The sequence below is a fragment of the Trichosurus vulpecula genome, chromosome 8 (genome assembly GCF_011100635.1).
Source record: "Trichosurus vulpecula isolate mTriVul1 chromosome 8, mTriVul1.pri, whole genome shotgun sequence".
Taxonomy (NCBI): domain Eukaryota; kingdom Metazoa; phylum Chordata; class Mammalia; order Diprotodontia; family Phalangeridae; genus Trichosurus; species Trichosurus vulpecula.
This window is the reverse complement of record NC_050580.1, coordinates 81,363,215-81,380,209: the sequence shown is the minus strand read 5'-3', so window position 1 is coordinate 81,380,209 and position 16,995 is coordinate 81,363,215. Positions and strand designations below refer to the sequence as shown.

At 35.2% G+C, this 16,995-nt stretch overlaps 1 protein-coding gene across 1 annotated transcript in view; it reads left to right on the top strand.

The window, feature by feature from the left end:
- Window positions 1–16,506, top strand: part of HELLS (helicase, lymphoid specific) — a 32,690-nt gene extending 16,184 nt beyond the window's left edge. The window contains exons 11-22 of the mRNA XM_036736433.1: window positions 1,703–1,899; window positions 4,195–4,291; window positions 4,984–5,145; window positions 6,778–6,923; window positions 7,005–7,143; window positions 8,598–8,681; window positions 8,764–8,883; window positions 10,881–10,997; window positions 11,619–11,778; window positions 14,362–14,458; window positions 14,543–14,619; window positions 15,922–16,506. Of these exons, the coding sequence (XP_036592328.1) occupies window positions 1,703–1,899; window positions 4,195–4,291; window positions 4,984–5,145; window positions 6,778–6,923; window positions 7,005–7,143; window positions 8,598–8,681; window positions 8,764–8,883; window positions 10,881–10,997; window positions 11,619–11,778; window positions 14,362–14,458; window positions 14,543–14,619; window positions 15,922–16,016 (1,491 nt within the window). The 3' untranslated portion in view covers window positions 16,017–16,506. The remainder of the gene's footprint in view (window positions 1–1,702; window positions 1,900–4,194; window positions 4,292–4,983; window positions 5,146–6,777; window positions 6,924–7,004; window positions 7,144–8,597; window positions 8,682–8,763; window positions 8,884–10,880; window positions 10,998–11,618; window positions 11,779–14,361; window positions 14,459–14,542; window positions 14,620–15,921) is intronic.
- The last annotated feature ends 489 nt before the right edge of the window (window positions 16,507–16,995 follow it).

Genomic DNA, 16,995 nt, shown 5'->3' with positions numbered 1-16,995 from the left:
TATTAGCTTGTTTCTTTTTTTTTTAACTGTGTTCCTGTGAGGCTTCTTATTCTTGGACTTGCTGTTGGCTCTTTCTTTAATTTTTGGTTTTACTATCTGGAAATAGGATGTGAGAGAGATTTTGAATAGTGGTTTTATCCCAAGTATTATTAGAGATGGTAATAAGCAAGGTAAAGAGAGGCCAGGTAGGGGATTGTTAGCCATTATTCAGTTTTTGGGGGCTGTATTTTTAGGATTATTTGCAGAAGTTTAGATGAAGGATTTAAAATGGACTTTAAGAAGCTATAGGACCATAGAGTGGAAAGGACCTTCCTGGCCTTTTCATCTACCTTCTCTTTTCATACAAGAGATGATTGAGGTTCAGAGGGGTTGAGTGAACTTGCCTAAGCTTACCCTGGAAAGGGCAGAGGAGGGGTTTGAGTGAGAGTTCTTGTACTTCACATCCATTGATCTCCCCACAGTACTGAGCTGCCTTCATACAGAAACATGAGACAGTGAAATGCAGTGGGGCCTGGAATGACCCCAGGGAAAAGGCCAGTGAGAGCATATAGGAAGATGCATCCCATCCTCTCCACCATAGCTAATTCCAGCTGTGTCACCATCTCCTCCAGCACTCCCTCACATTGCTTTTTCCATAATTGCCCTTCAGATGGCCACTCAGGGAGGCTGTAATCAGCCAACCCAGGCATCCACAACAGCTTTAACAGGCAAATTTCAGTCTGAAGAGCTACCTGCCCTCCCCTTAGTGCTTCCTCTTCCTGAGTAACCACAGCAGGGGCTCTGCCATCTAAGCTAGTGGACATGGCCTTTCAGTAGCTTCTACCTCCTAAGCATACAATTGTTCTCCGTTCATCAGTTAGAAAGTGGGAGTAGCACAGGATGAGCCAGCATCGATAAGTTGCTTTTCTCTTTCCTCAAAATCCAGCCCTCTTCTGAACCTTCCCTGTTTCTGTGGAGGACATTATCATTCTTTCTGTCTCCTATGTTTTTCAGCCCCTTTTTCCATAATTTCTTTTTTTTTTCCCCTTAATTTCTTGCTCACTTGAAACTATACCCTTCACTATTTTGTGACAGCTGCCAAAAGAATTTTCGTGAAGTGTAGGGTCTGTACTAATCACTTGGCTGCATGATAAATTGCAGTGCTTCCCTATCGAATGTAGAATCAAATATTATTTAATATTTATCTCATTCTTTTAAAATTTCTATTTTCTGTGTAAGTTCATAGTAATTATTAGTGCTTTCAACTATATAATATTACATAAATTCAGTGCTTAACATGGTGACTGACACATAGTAAGTCCTTTCTACATGCTTATAGATTGATTAAATACATGTATATTGGGGTACATGTGCAGAGTATTTTTGCTGATAGAGGGTTGCCAGGTAAAATTTGGAGACCACTGGCAAAATGGTTAGGAAGGCCTGGTCTAGTCCTCTTTATATCCTCTGGCCATGTGATTCTGGACTAGTTACTTAACCCTGAGTCCTTTAATCTTCTCTTTTAGAAAATTAAGTTGCACATTAGCTTCTAGATCTGAATTGGTATTGGGAAATCCCTAAATACTTATTTAGTATAGAACTGTGGGCATGTATGCTTACTCACTAGTTTCTAATACTTTAGGGATGGAAATGTCATACTTAACATTTACTTTATTCACATGACGCTCTTGATATCATTCTTTTCTTCCAACTCATTTTCTAGCATTGCTACTGGAAATACTTAATAGTAGATGAAGGACACAGGATTAAGAATATGAATTGTCGTCTGATCCGGGAATTAAAACGATTCAATGCCGACAACAAGCTTCTGTTGACTGGTACACCCTTGCAGAACAATTTAGCAGAGCTCTGGTCATTATTAAATTTTTTGTTGCCAGATGTTTTTGATGACTTGAAAAGGTAGGCTGGTATAGTTGCTTTTTTCCCTGTTTAGAAAAAATCTAACCAGTATTTAAAATCAGATAACTCTGACCTGTTTCTTTCTGGGTAACTGAATATTAAGAGTTTTCCAAGCTATTCTTATTATATGTAGTGTGTATTTTGACACAAATGTACTCTTAAGGAAATCAAGAAAAGATAGCTTTTAAAGTATTAAGGTATCTATAAAGATTTGACTAGGGCAAAAATATGTTACTAGTGTATTATTCCTCAGAATTTGAAGTATAAGAACTTTATGGTCAAGGTCAGGTCAGAAAAGACCTGAGTTCAGATCCAGCATTACACACTAGCTGTGTGACCTTGGGTACATGGTCACTTAATATCTGTTCACAGTTTCCTTGACTGTAAAACAGAGATAAGAATAGCACCTCCCTCACAGGTTTGTCGTAAGGTTCAAATGAGGTAATATTTATAAAGCGTGCCTGGTAAATAGAAGGTGCTTGTTTTCCTTCCCTCTTGCGGTCACCCAGAATGTCAAAGAAAGAGCCTCATGCGTTATCCTTCTTTAGAATCACTGTGCATATTAAGAATTTAATAAAAGGTCCAAGGGTTAGAATTATTGGTTACAGCTTATTAGAGGATCACAAGCTTTAAAGCTGGAAGAGATCTTACAGAAAATACTAGGGTAAGTCATGTAGCAAATGTTTGGCAGGGCATAGATTGCCCTATTAAAACTAGGTAGAAAAACCAAAAACTGGGTTACAGCTGTCTGATTGAACAGCTATCACCTATATAGGCCATAATGTGTGTGTCAGGAGCCAGTAGTCTAATGAGTTGTACTTATAACAATAATATTTATATAGTGCTTTAAAGTTTGAAAAGTACTTTACATACATTTTTTTTTCATTTCATCCTCACAATCCTCACATCCTGTGAAGTAGATGTTATTCTTTGCCCCACTTTAGAGCTTAGGAAACTTAGTTTGACAAAGGTTAAATGACTTAACCAGGATTAAACAAGTATATATCTGAGGCAGTTTTGGAATTCAGGTCTTTCTGACTCCTAATTACAAAGCACTTTAAAATTCGTGATCTTGTTTTAGGACTGATAACAGGTAAATGGTAGTTTCTCTGTTTGAGAGAAGAAAAAACAAGCATTAAGAGGTTAAGTGACTCACTTTTGATCAAATGGCTAGTTAGTGGCAGGACCAGTATTAGAATTCTGCCCTTTTTGCTTTTTTTTTTTTTTTTTTTTAAATCGAGGGAGGAAGTCAGGGCAATTGGGGTTTAGTGACTTGCCCAAGGTCACACAGCTAGTTAAGTGTGTCAAGTGTCTTAAGCTGGATTTGAACTGAGGTCCTCCTGACTCCAGGGCCAGTACTCTACTCACTGTGCCACCTAGCTGCCCTTGCCCTTTTTACTCTTAAGCTTCTTCCATGGGAAAATTATGTTTTGTTCTTTATACCATGAAAATCCAAATCCAATATATTTCAGGCAAGTTTGGTTGAATTCAGAGTGATAAGTCATAGATAAGGAACATTCCAGCCAAGGGAAATTAATGCTAGTGAATAAAATATTAGTGAGTAGTTATAAAGCTGTCCATCAAGTATATATTATGAAGGCTACATGATTTTGCTATGAATAAATCCAAGGTAGAAAAGTAAAGAGTTAGATGATTTTGGAGTGCATCGTTAAATGTGTACATCCTAATTAACTTCGGAAAACATTCAGATGAAATTGTCTACATGATGTGATTTATTAATAATTTTTCTCCTGCTTAGTGAAACATACAACAGATTATTTTTTTGAAAACCGCAGTACTCAAAACTATATTGGTTTTTTTCTAGTAATACATAATATTACATGTTTGGGAAGTAGTATAACTATTTCTGTAAATTGAATTATATTTTAAATAGATAGGTATGTAAATACTTAGTGTCTTGCTTTTTTTTAAAGAAACAAGCTTCCATAATTTTGTCTTTTTTGAAAGTTCGGGTTTTTTGTTTTTTTAAAGGCATACCTATATTGTATTACTGTATATATTTGCCTCATTATAATTAATTAAATGTAAATTGTGTAACGGATTAACTAGAATATACTTTTAAGAACCTTTTTCTTTGGTGTTGCATCTAGGAACCTCTTTAGTAGATTATCTTGTTGCTTTTTGCAAAAAATTCCATCACCTGGTGATTATGTATCTTATGACTAAAGTAAAACAAAAAAAATAATTAATGTATATAAAAATTGCATTTTTTAGCTTGGCATGTTAATTATTTATTTAATGGATTGAGTTAATATTTTATTTTTCTCCTTCTAGCTTTGAGTCCTGGTTTGACATAAATAGTCTTACAGAAATCGCTGAGGACATTGTTGCTAAAGAAAGGGAACAGAATGTTTTACATATGCTTCACCAGGTTTTCATTATTTTCTTTGTTATATATACTTATTAAACTGTTATAGAATCATAGAGTAAAAGAACACTGATTTATGAGGTCTGGTAGGGGCAAGGTGGGGAGGTGGATGTTGTGGTTTCCTGGATAGGTGGCTTTTGAATTAGGCTTTAAAGCACAATGGGGTGAATGTGGGAAGCAAAGACATTCTAGGAATAGAGAGCAACCTAGGATAACTCATGAAGGTGTGATGGTACAATGTGTATTTTAGGGGTTTGGGAGGAGGTGAATATTCATTGAATTGTTCATTTTGGCAGAATTGTGTGTGTAAGGAGATTGACATAAAGTTTGAAACATAGGGTTGTGTTAAATTTTAGAGATGTTTCAATACCACACAGAAGAGTTTTAAAATGGGCAGCAGTGAGCAGCCACTGAAGGCTTTCATAAAGAGAATTAATATAACCAAGTGTAGACAAAAGAAAGATTGCTATAATGCAGGGCAAAAAGACGAATTACAGGCTGGGAGAGAGTATTATGTACATAATTACTAAATAAAAGCTAATTGTCAATAAGTGCTAGTAGTTGAGAGGTTGAGAAAGAGGTTTGTCTGAACTGGAATGGTCTGAGAAGACTAGGATTCCAGGGATAAAGAAAAAAAGGGGACTGTGCTATAGAATGGTTCATCTAATTTACTTACTCCTTTGTTATTTTTCTAGATTCTAACCCCTTTCTTACTGAGAAGACTAAAATCTGATGTTGCACTTGAGGTTCCTCCTAAACGAGAAGTGGTAGTATATGCACCTCTTTCAAAGAAACAAGAAACCTTCTATACAGCAATTGTAAACCGTACAATTTCAAAAATGTTTGGATGCAATAAGGTATCTGTTGAAGTGGAATTTATGTTTGTTGTTCACTTGTTTCAGTTGTGTCCGATTTTGTGACCCCATTTGGGGTTTTCCTGGCAAAGATACTGGAGTTTGCCATTTCCTTCTTCAGCTCATTTTATAGATCAAGAAACTTGAGGCAAACAGGGTTAAGTGACTTGCCCAGAGTCACACAGCTAGTAAGTGTCTGAGATCAGATTTGAACTGGGGTGTTCCTGACTCCAGGCCTTGTGCTCTATTCATTGTGCCACTTAGCTGCTATCTAATATAGAGAGACTGTAGTTATAAGTAGCATCATAGGAAGTATATTTTAAATGAATTTGAAGCTGGAGACAGAAAATTCCATGATTGACGCAAATGAATCTGTTGAAGCTCACGAACCTATTATCTTAGAGTCAGAGGATCTCAGAGGTCATCTAAGCCAACCTTCTTCCACCACCAACTTCCCACCTCCCCTAACACACTTTTTTTTAAAACAAAGAAATAGGTCCAGAGAAGTTCAATGACTTGCTTATTCAACTTAGGTAGTAAATGTCAGAGCCAGGAGGGGAATCCAGGTCCTCTGACACTAGCGTTTTTTCCATTACCCCATTAACTTTATTCCTGTAGAGAGAACGTAATAAGGAGAGGTATAGAAGTTGTTTTGTTTTCCCCTATTTTTTCCTTGCTCTATCCTTTAGCCAACTGAGCATGTTGTGTTTACTGTTCTCCTTCAAGAGAAGCCTTCCAAGCCATTGCTAATTATACAAAGTACTCTTAACTCTCCACTACTTTCCCCCGAAAAAATAACTGTACAGAAAGTTGCTGAGTGAAGTAATATGAAGCAAAATTCTCAACTTTATATACTACTACATATGTTTTGCTGTAATGCTTTAATATATTATCTAACTTGATCCTCAACACCTCTAGTCATCTAGGGCAGGTGTAATCATTGTTTTATAATTGCAGAAACAGGTTTAGAGAGATTAATTACGTGTCTGGGACTATATAGCTAGTTAATGACAGTACAGGCACTTGTATAAGGAGTCCTGACTGGTAATTTCATGTTCCATAGTACAAGTCTTTAATCCCATAGCAAAAAAAAAAAATACATAGCATCAGAAAGAGTCTGTAGCAGTTTCAGTTTATCTATCTTTAAAGTGGGATAATAAAAGCACCTCCCTCTTAGGGTGGCATAAATGAGGTAATAAATATAAGCAAAATGTTCTGAAAATCTTAAAGGCACTATATAGGAATTTGAGTTATTTCTGTCCCTAAGTCATGAGATTCATTTGTGTAAGTGCCTATTAGCCAAGTTATTTAGAGTCAAATTCAACAAATTCATCTAGCTTCCATTCTGTCTTACTCTTTTCTATGTTAGTTATTTCTTCATTCTTGGATTAAATATATTTACTCAAGGAAACTTAGCCTTTAGAATTTGCCCCCAAATTATTTATAATTTATAATTTAGTGCCGTGTAGTCAGTGGACACTCATTAAATGTTAAATAATGCTGAAAGAAAAAACAAATAGTGAAAAGGTGCGCTTTTCAAAGAGGCCTGTGATTTGAGATATTTATATAAGATAATGTATTTTGGGGAAAAAATAGAAATATTTTGTCATGGAAGTATTTCTTCATATCTTATAGAAAGAAACTATTGAGCTGAGTCCCACAGGAAGACCAAAGCGCCGAAGCAGAAAATTGATTAATTATAGTACATTTGATGATGATAATATGCCTGATGAGTTAGAAAAATTGATCAGTCAAATGCAACCAGAAATGGAGTCACAAAGGTGTGTATTTAAATAAGTATGTTTATTTCAAAAAGTACCTTTAATATCTGCTGTGTATTTATGTCTTTGTACTTTTCCTAGACCTGTGGTAGAAATGAGTATTCCTATAGAATCAGAAGTTAACCTAAAGCTACAAAACATTATGATGCTTCTTCGAAAATGTTGTAATCACCCATACCTCATTGAGTACCCTTTAGATCCTGTCACACAGGAATTTCAGGTAAGTGGCTAATAACATTTGCTATTTTGACTTCTCTAACTTAATGATTTTGATGTTACTTATTTTAACTTTTGTGATTTCATTGATATGGGGAACTTGGACCTAATGTTCATCTGTGTCTTAATCTTAAATACTTGGGTGCTAAGAGCTTTATAAGTAAATATATTTCAGAGGCAGGACTTAATGTTTGGTCTTCCTAACTGAGACCAGCCAGCCCTTTATCCACTGGACTGTATAAGTTGCCACATGAACTGTCATCCGCATATATCCTTTAAGCAGATATTGTTAGGAACATTTATAATGCTTCCTATCTTGTTGAGGAGGGAAAATCCTCAGGGGGATCAGAGTGAAGTTCAGTATGTTTATGTGAACCTTAAATGCTGAATTTCTGTATATGTGTAGCTACATCAAAAATCCTAACTCTGAACTTGAAAGTTATTTCTTGTAGAAAGAATTCCTTATTTTGCTATACTGTACCAGCAGTCTGTGTACAGGCTAAATTAAAATGAACCTTTCTGGTACCAACTATAATTAGTGTTCAAGTTGGTAAAAAGGTATAAACTAACTTTTTTTGTTTGGTTTAGTCAGCTTATCCATTTGCTTTTTACCTTATTATTTATTTATCTTGTTGCCAATGCATAGGAAATAATGTGCTAGTTATTGAAGAGCCTACAAATTGATTTAGTCCTTTCCCACTAAGTTTGTATGGCCCTTGAGAGCGTTACATCTCCTAAAAGGTACATTTAAGTTTGTTTTGGAAATTTGCCATCTTGATATAAAAAGGCCAGAATTTCCCTTGAGCGCATTTGTGTGGTATTTAAAAATTTATGAAGTGCTTTACATACATTCTCATTCTAGTGTTACTGAAACCCTGTGAGTTACGAAAAAGGCTTAGAAAAATTGAGCCTTAACTTATCCCTTATGCGCGTCTGTTTCTAGATTACTTCCCACTCTCTGTCCTAAATCCTACCTGTGCAGACATCCCTTTCTACTCTGGCATAATGCTGTTTGCATTGGTTTCATTATATCACTTCTATTTCTTAATATATCTGTCCATATTCGCTAACCAGCAAGCCTTTCTTTATGAAAAATATTAAAAGAGAAAGGGAAAAAACCACAAAACTAACCAAGACATCAGCTGCGACTCCCATTGTGAGACATGCTTGGTGTCTCTCACTTCTGCAGATAAGGTTAGGAGGTTTGTTTACAGAATTCTTATTCAGGGCCAAGCTATTTTACCTTGGCATCACTGTGTGCATTGTTTCCCTGGTTCTCTACTGTGCATATTGACATATTATATATAGGATTCACACATTGGGTAGGGGAAGTGGATTACTCTTTTCAGTATGATTTGTCATGATCTTGGTGCTTTTTACTGAAGAAAAAAACAATTTAAAATGTGATGCTTATTTTGTTACTAATGTTTATTCTGTTCTTTTTAATCCACCTTTAAGATTAATGAAGAATTAGTGACAAGTTCAGGGAAATTCTTAATTCTGGATCGGATGCTTCCAGAGCTCAAAAACAGGGGTCATAAGGTATTATATTTAATTGGAAAGTGATTTTGTTCATTGATTGTTTATCCCATCAGTCAAACACTCAGTAATATGTACTTTTCAGGTGCTGCTTTTTTCACAAATGACAATGATGTTGGACATTTTGATGGATTACTGTTATCTTAGAAATTACAGCTTTAGCCGGTTGGATGGCTCCATGTCTTATGTGGAAAGAGAAGAAAATGTAAGGGCATGTTTGCGTGATTCGCTTTTTGAAAATGTTCTTTCTACCAGTACCTGACTGTGCTGTTTGGATGCATGAATTCTTGAGCCAGGCCTCCTCTCTTCTCTACCCCATCTAGATAACAGTAGCTGGAGAAACAAGAATTACTTGAAAAAGAAAAAAAGGAATACTGTCTTAGTAATGAAGCTGTGCTATTTCCTCTCCCGTACTTTAGAATATAACATTCTAAAATAGAAGTATTGTTCCTGTGGGTATTGTTGTTCCTCCTATGACTCTTCTGAGTCAAGGCAATGTATGTAATGTTCAAGTATTTAGTGAGAATTTAAGTATAAGTAGTAAGTACCTTACTACTCAGGATAACCACAAAATATAAGAAAGGCATTCTCTTCCTAAGATTGTGCCAGTGAGTGTAATTGGGTGGTAACAACTTTATTTCATTTTAACAAAAGGTGGTGTTCTGTGTATCTCATTTGTAACACTTTTTATGGAACTGATGGCTCCCTGCAGTGTTGTTTACCTGACAGTATTTTTTTGAAACATTAAATAACCTTAGGGTTTACCTGTGCGTGAGTCTTAAAGAGAAAACAATACAGATAGGACATACCAGATAGGAGTGTGTGCTAAAGGGCCAGTTCTTGGCTTGGGCCTTGAAGAATGCATAGGTTTTAGACAGGAAGAAGTAGGAATGACCTTGAAGTCAGAGGGCACAGCCTGATTAAAGTGGCAGTAACAGGCCATTCTGTGTTCTGGGAACAGTGTAGAATAGGCCTGACTGGCCCAAAGGATTCATTGTTAGCATGACAGGGTTGAGACAGGTAGGGAGTTTACCAGATAATTAGGACACCAAGCTAAGGAACTTAAAATTTTATCTAGTAGAAAATGTGCCACCGAAGAAATAGGTGGGGTGTAGGGGATGAGATTGAGAGAGGAATGATGTGAAACTGGAGTTTGAGGAAGATTAGTTTGATGGTCCTGTGAAGGATGGATTATAGGGAGTTGCTTAGGAACGAGGAGATAAGTTATATCCACAGTGTCAAACTCAAATAGGAACGGGCCACTAAACCATACATAAAGATTCCTTTGGGCTGCATATTGACTTAGAAAATCATGTTAACATTAGTATTTATGTTCTGTTGTATTTTTAATTGGTTAAATATTTTCCCAATACATTTTAATCTGGTTCTGAAGTCTTGCAGGCCATGTGTTTGACACCTCTGAGTTAGATTGGTAGTTTGTTGAGACTGGGAATGGAAAAGAAGGGGAAGAGGAAGAGTGGGTAGCACTTGGTGAAAGGAAATAAAAGGGTCAAAAATTAGTCCAGTTTTCACCTCCTTAATTAGGAGAATGTTTTAGCATGCGAATAATGATAATGGAATTTAGAGGACTACCAGACATGTAAAAAAATTGCATCATTCTCTCCACTGAAAGTATAATTCTGTCTTCTTCATCATTATGAATATTTTCCTGGGTGTGGGTGAGGCAGGCAGAGCAACATGACCTTTATTGGAATCTATGTTGTAAAGCCCTGGTTTTTTGAGTCTGATAACATTTATCTCCCTTTGGAGTTTATTCTGGTTTGTGTGAGATCATTCTGCTGGATTACTTTCAGTGGATGTTCCCTCCAAAAGTAGAATACTACTTCCTGCTGCTTTTCCCAGGGCACACAGATTCCCTATGCAAAAGAACAGAGATTGAGTTAATTAATTGAAAGATTAATGGATGCAAAATTAAGTCTGTATATTTTCTGGGCCTCAGGTTAGAGGCTCATGACCAGGTTGGCTTCACTGAGGATGAATTTTATAGCTATGGCAACTCATGAAGATATAGAAAGATTGTGATTTGCAATAGTGGAAGGGCCAGTTGTGGGTCTTTGAAATGCTGACGTAAGCTGTAATCTATTTCAGTTTAGTTGGCTTATCCAAGATAGTTAAGATTCTGCTATACTTGTCAGTTTTAGGTTTTGGTTTCTTTTTACTAAATTCCTTTTTTTCTTTTAGATGCACAAGTTCAACACAGATCCTGATGTATTCCTCTTTTTAGTTAGTACTCGAGCTGGTGGTCTAGGTATTAATTTGACTGCAGCAGACACAGTTATCATTTATGATAGTGATTGGGTAAGTTGGGTGGTACTGAGATTGGATTTTTCTATCATTCTTAATTCTTGCTGGAAAAAAACTTGTACAGACTTTTTAAGAAAGTACATTTTTATTGGTAACTTTAATTTTACATCACCTACATCTCCCAATTTATATCTGCACATTCTTATCCCAATATATACTTTCCCCAACCCTTCCCAGAGAACATCCTTTATTTATAATAGAATTTTTTTAAAGTTCAGTAAAACTGGCCAACATGTTAAAAAAAAAAGTGTGATATTAATATTTTGTAGTATTCCATACCCAAGATTTCTCACCTCTGTAAAGGAGGAAGGGAGATTAGGACTTTGTTTTTAATGAATCATTTCCTAAATTGTCATATAAAATACAATATCCATTTTAGAACTACACATTTCATATACATTACCATTTTTTTAAACTTGTAGAACTTGAAGTAAATTAATCTCTAATTTTGGATAATGTGACTTTTTCAGGGCTCACTCTGAAGGAAAAGCTGCAAAATCAAATAATGTAGTCTAAAGTTTGTTATACCTTCCATTTTTGATTTTGCTAGGATTTTGTACATTGATTCTGTTAGAAGTTTAAGCTAATGGCTATTGGAATATCTTTTGTTTCAAGAATCCTCAGTCTGATCTTCAGGCTCAAGATAGGTGTCACAGAATTGGTCAGACAAAACCAGTTGTTGTGTATCGTCTTGTGACAGCAAATACTGTTGACCAGAAAATTGTGGAGAGAGCGGCTGCCAAGAGAAGGCTGGAAAAACTCATCATCCACAAAAGTAACTTAACAATTTTGTAACAGAATTTTTGTGTTGCTAATATTTTCCCCAGTAAGTTGCTCTGCAGTGGTGTGCTTTGCCTTTAAAAAAAAAAGTCTTTATTCTCTCCTAACTGGATTTAGAGGACAGAGCTGAGGTAGGGAGACATGAAGTGATTGGACTGGTACTAAATTATGGGGAAGCCAAGCTTTTCAAGTACATGTTTCTGTGTAGATAAATACATTCTGAAAAAATCAATTTATTTTAAACTTGAATGTACAATAAGAAAAGGAAAAGAAAAACATTGCCATGTGCACAGCAGAATGTAAGAGACGATGCAAAACATACAGCAATAAATTTCCATTTCAAGAAAGCCTATATAAGAAATACTACATATATAGTCAGCTGTCCAACTTTCCTTTGCTTCTTGTTAATTTTCTTTTGTTCTCTGCTGTGTGCTTCTTACTTTGTTCTTTTACCCCCTTCTTCCTCTCTCCCCCCATTCCCCCCAAGAAGATTAAAATTGTGTGGATATATTTATGCACACGCATATATACACATATACCCAAAAACATAAATACACTTACATATACTAGGTATCTGTAGTCGTATATAGAGATGTCACATGTAGACATACATATGTACATATATGTAAGACTGCACTATACTTTTGTGCTGTTTTTCTGAGGGTGGGGTAACATCTTCCCTCATAACTCCAAGTCTCTCCATATTTTCCTAAGTCCACCAGCTCAACATTTCCTACACCACAGCAATATTCCAACCTTATATTGTCTAGTTATTTTAAATAGTCTAAAACAATATTAATATGATATGTATAGTCTGGTTTCCTTTTTCTCTTTTGATTAAGTCTGTTTTACCTTCAACTTTGAGATCATGATTACTAACCCTTCTTTTTTCTCCCTAATAAATTCTACTCCTGATCTTTATGTTTGTGAATATCTTATTTCCTATCCCTCCTGACTCCTGCTACCTTGCCCTCCAATTACTTAACCCATCCTCCCCCCACAAAGATCACTCCCTTATTTCTCCTCTATTCATCCTTTTGTTTCTGTCTGAATTTATAAGATTTTTATAGTTTTCCAAATATGCTATTCCCTCTTTATCCCATTCCCATTAATCTAGGACAACCTTCCATTCCCCCCCATCCTATTCCCTCATCCTCTTATTTCTTTATACATTTTGAAGACTTATTCCCTTCTAAATATATGTATTGTTCTCTCTTTAACTCAGATTTGATGTGAGTAGTGTTCCCTCTAAAATTCCCTCTAATCCTCTTCCCCCTTGCTATGCCCTTAGCGTTTTATTTCTTTTGAATTTAGAACTTTTTTATACCCATATACATATGTGTGTGTGTGTGTGTGTGTATGTGTATATGTATGTATGTATGTATTCTCCCTTTAACCTATTCTCGATGTGAATTGGGTTCCAGAACTACCAGTCTTCCTCCCTCATATAGTTCTTCTATGTCAGTTCTTCCTCTCATACCTCATTTGTATAAGATGTTTACCTTTTCCTAAACAATCTTACTTTTTAAAATCATATCATACTCAGGTCTATCCCAATCTTTCTTTCAAAATACTCAGTTACTAGTAATAATCTTAGACATAATGTTTTATATTTATATTTTATATAAAAAGTAAACAATCCTTATTGAGTTCCTTACAAACTCTGTGAGTAATAAAGCTGTTAACGGAAATGAGATGGTCTTGAATTGTGATGTCAAAGTCAAATAGAAGTGGGCCCCACTATAATGTCTGTAAGGATCCCTGTGGGCAATATATTGACTTTGAAAACCCATATATTAAGTACATTATCTGTGTTCTATTGTATTTTTGTTTATTTTGTTAAGTATTTCCTAATTATTTTATAATCTGACTTGAACTGCACCAGGGAGTGTTGCAAGCCATGTATTTGACAAATCTGGTCTAGAGGATGAGAGTTAGGGTTTGGGGGAACAAATGATGGCTTATTTTTGGTATGTGTAGTTTGAAGTAACATTGAGGCATTTAAGTTGTCATCATAAAGCACAGTTGCATATGTAGTACTAATGTATGAGGAAATCGTGGTAGAATTCCTCACAGCTACCTAATAGAAAAGGTCTGTTGTCTACAATTATTATATAATTCCTTTCACTGAAAGTTCATTTACACTGGAATTCAATTTTAACTTTAATCCCACCTCTATGCAAAATTTGTAGTGTGTGTATCAGTACTACACTATGGTTTCATAAAACATTAGCAGATAAGTATTTGCATGAATATGCAAACATTTTGTTCCATTGCTAGTCAGGTAATTTGGCCAACGTATACATGTTCATTGCTATACTATATAGCCTGGACAAAATTTTTATTTTAAGTTGCTTGTAAGACTATTGTTTATAGTGGCCTTTTATTTTTGTAAGCAGTGATACATAAATTGTCTTAAAGACAATTAGGAATTAGACCTTTTTAATGTTTCTTTTAAGCTCTTAGACATTTTGTAAATTTAGGCAACATTCTTTGTTTCTTTTTCCAGTATTTTAATTTAACTTGGAAAAATTTTAATGGTGGCACATTTTTTATATTTCCTTCTCAATTTTTGTAGATCATTTTAAAGGTGGAAAATCTGGATTAAGTCAATCTAAGACCTTCTTGGATCCTCAGGAATTGATGGAATTATTGAAATCCAGAGACTATGAAAGGTAAGACTGTTTTCCCAACTTCAGTTTAAAAAAATCTTTAAAACTTTTTTTTTAATCAAATTATGCACTATATTTTTTCTGTAGGGAAGTAAAAGGATCAAGGGAGAAAGTTATCAGTGATAAAGATTTAGAATTGTTGCTGGATCGGAGTGACCTAATTGGTAAGTTTTTTCATGTTTGAGTGGATTTTCACTGGCAAAAACAGTTCTCTTAAGTGGGAAAGGTAGTTTGGGAACGGTAGCTGCTATTTTTTTTTCTGCCACACTCCTGAATAACTAATGAAATTTTAAATCTGGAAGGAATTTTAGAAATCCTCTACCTTATCCCTCTCATTTGACATGACACTGAGGCCATTGAGATTTAAGCGATTATCCAAATAGTCTTGTTTAGTTAGCAACTGACCTAGGAGTTGTGATTTCAGTGTAGTGTAACATGAAAAACTAAACAAGTTATTTCTCACCGTTGCAGTTGCCTTTTGATCATTATACAGAGTAGATAATCTTTTTCAGTCCTGTAAATTGCTTTTATTATAGTTGGGGTTGTAGTTTACTCTCTGATAAGCCTAAGCCTTGAAAGGAAATTTTGTGCATCTGCAGCAGATTTTAGCATAGCCATTGAACATTGTGTGCCCATATAGTTTGGCAATCTTCTTAGAGATGGGATCTAATTCAATCCTATAATTATAAACAGATGGTGAGCTAATATGTTGAGTATAAATTCTCTACTTCTGACCTGATTTGCCACTCATATACACACTTTTGCTTTACCAGTATCACTCTAACTTAGGAATAATTGGAAGTGAAAACTCCCCCAAAGGGAGCAATGCTGTGCTTTCTCATCCTCTGCTGACCATTTGGTAGGTTAGCAGTAATGTTGCAGCCTAGACATCAAATGGCATTATAACATAATCCTGTCGTCTTATTTTCACTGATCAATCATTTTTAAAAGCACCTACCTGCTAAACACCAAACATGGTATATTTCTACTCTCAAAGAGCTTAACCATGAAAATTGATCTAGTGATGGTGAAGACTTTATATTAGAAGAAATTTCCAAAGTCACTTACGAGTGTGTATCTGCTTAATTGGAATTAGAGGTGCACAGGGAAATACCCCACTGCTTCAGGGGAGGGAGAATAGGGACTAGAACTAGTATAGTAATGAACTGCCTTTGTTGCTTTTATCCATTCAGAGAAAGGAGAAAAGAATGATCATGTGATTCTAGATAATCCTTTACATTGCTGGTGAACACACATGATGTCCTGCACTATTCCCAATTTGCAAATACTGTGGAAAATTAAGTTAAATAAGGCTGTTAAACCCATAAGCAGTTTTATTAGAGAATATTAGCAGTTTTCAAGAGAATACAAATCTATTTAAAAGTGATAATAATTGTACTATGAATATCCTCTGATTTAGAAAATAACTTTTAAAAAAGGTACTAATTTTTCTGTTTCTTTCATAGATCAAATGAATGCCTCTGTGCCAGTTAAAGAGAAAGTGGGAATTTTCAAGGTTTTAGAAAATTCTGAAGATTCAGATGCTGATTGTATGTTTTGAATTGAAATGTAAAGAATGGCCTCAAAACAGGTCCTCATTCACATAAAGTGATTTACCTGTTGGTTTTGAAATCCGGTTAATATGTCCATTTTTTAGTTTTCAGTTACATGTAACAGACTACATATGTAACAAGTGCAATCTCGTATTTAATAGATGGTAGCTTTCTGAGCAAAAGGAAAAAAAAACATGTTAGATTCAGGTTTTCAGGTAACTCTTGAGTTCTAGATAAAGGCCATTGTATACTTAAATACTGCCAGATTTATACAGTCTTCCTGTGGAAGTTTTTGCATGTCTTTTTGGATTCCCTGTTTTACCTCCCCCAGGAATACAGTTTACAGATAATTTTGCTTCAGTTATGGAATTGGAGATAGGATGGGAAGAAGGGGGGACATTGGGAATATGGTTAATTTTGTTTTGTAAGAAAAATGGTGTAATTTTAGTGTTCTTTGCTACAAGGTGTTTTGCCAAATAAATGTTCATTCTTGTATGATACCTGAGTCAAGTTCTTTTCTCAAAGGGAGTAGTAGTTTCTGTGAAGTATAATTTATTGTAATGGTGATTATGCATTCAGCTAATAAAGTGCGCTAATTCTCTGGCTAAGGGAGAGGATAAATAGACTGATAGTAACTATTTTGGAAGGTGAAAACAGACCTTGAGAATATGGAATCAACTACTGTTTTTGTAATTTTGTTTTATTTCAAAACATTTTTATTCACATTTTTTGTTTTTACGTAGCCTTCATTTCTGAATGTCCCTTCCACTGGAAGTATCAAACACTCATAGCCCACAACACTCCTGAGTTCAGCCCGAATCAGATGGAAATAGAATTGGGAAATATTTAACAAAATAAATAAAAATACGATAAAATAGTGTTTTATTTTAAAACTTAAGTCTATATGTGGCCTTCAGTATTCATAATGACATGTATAATTTAGTGGCCCCTATTTCTGGTTGAATTTGATGCCACAGTTCTACCATC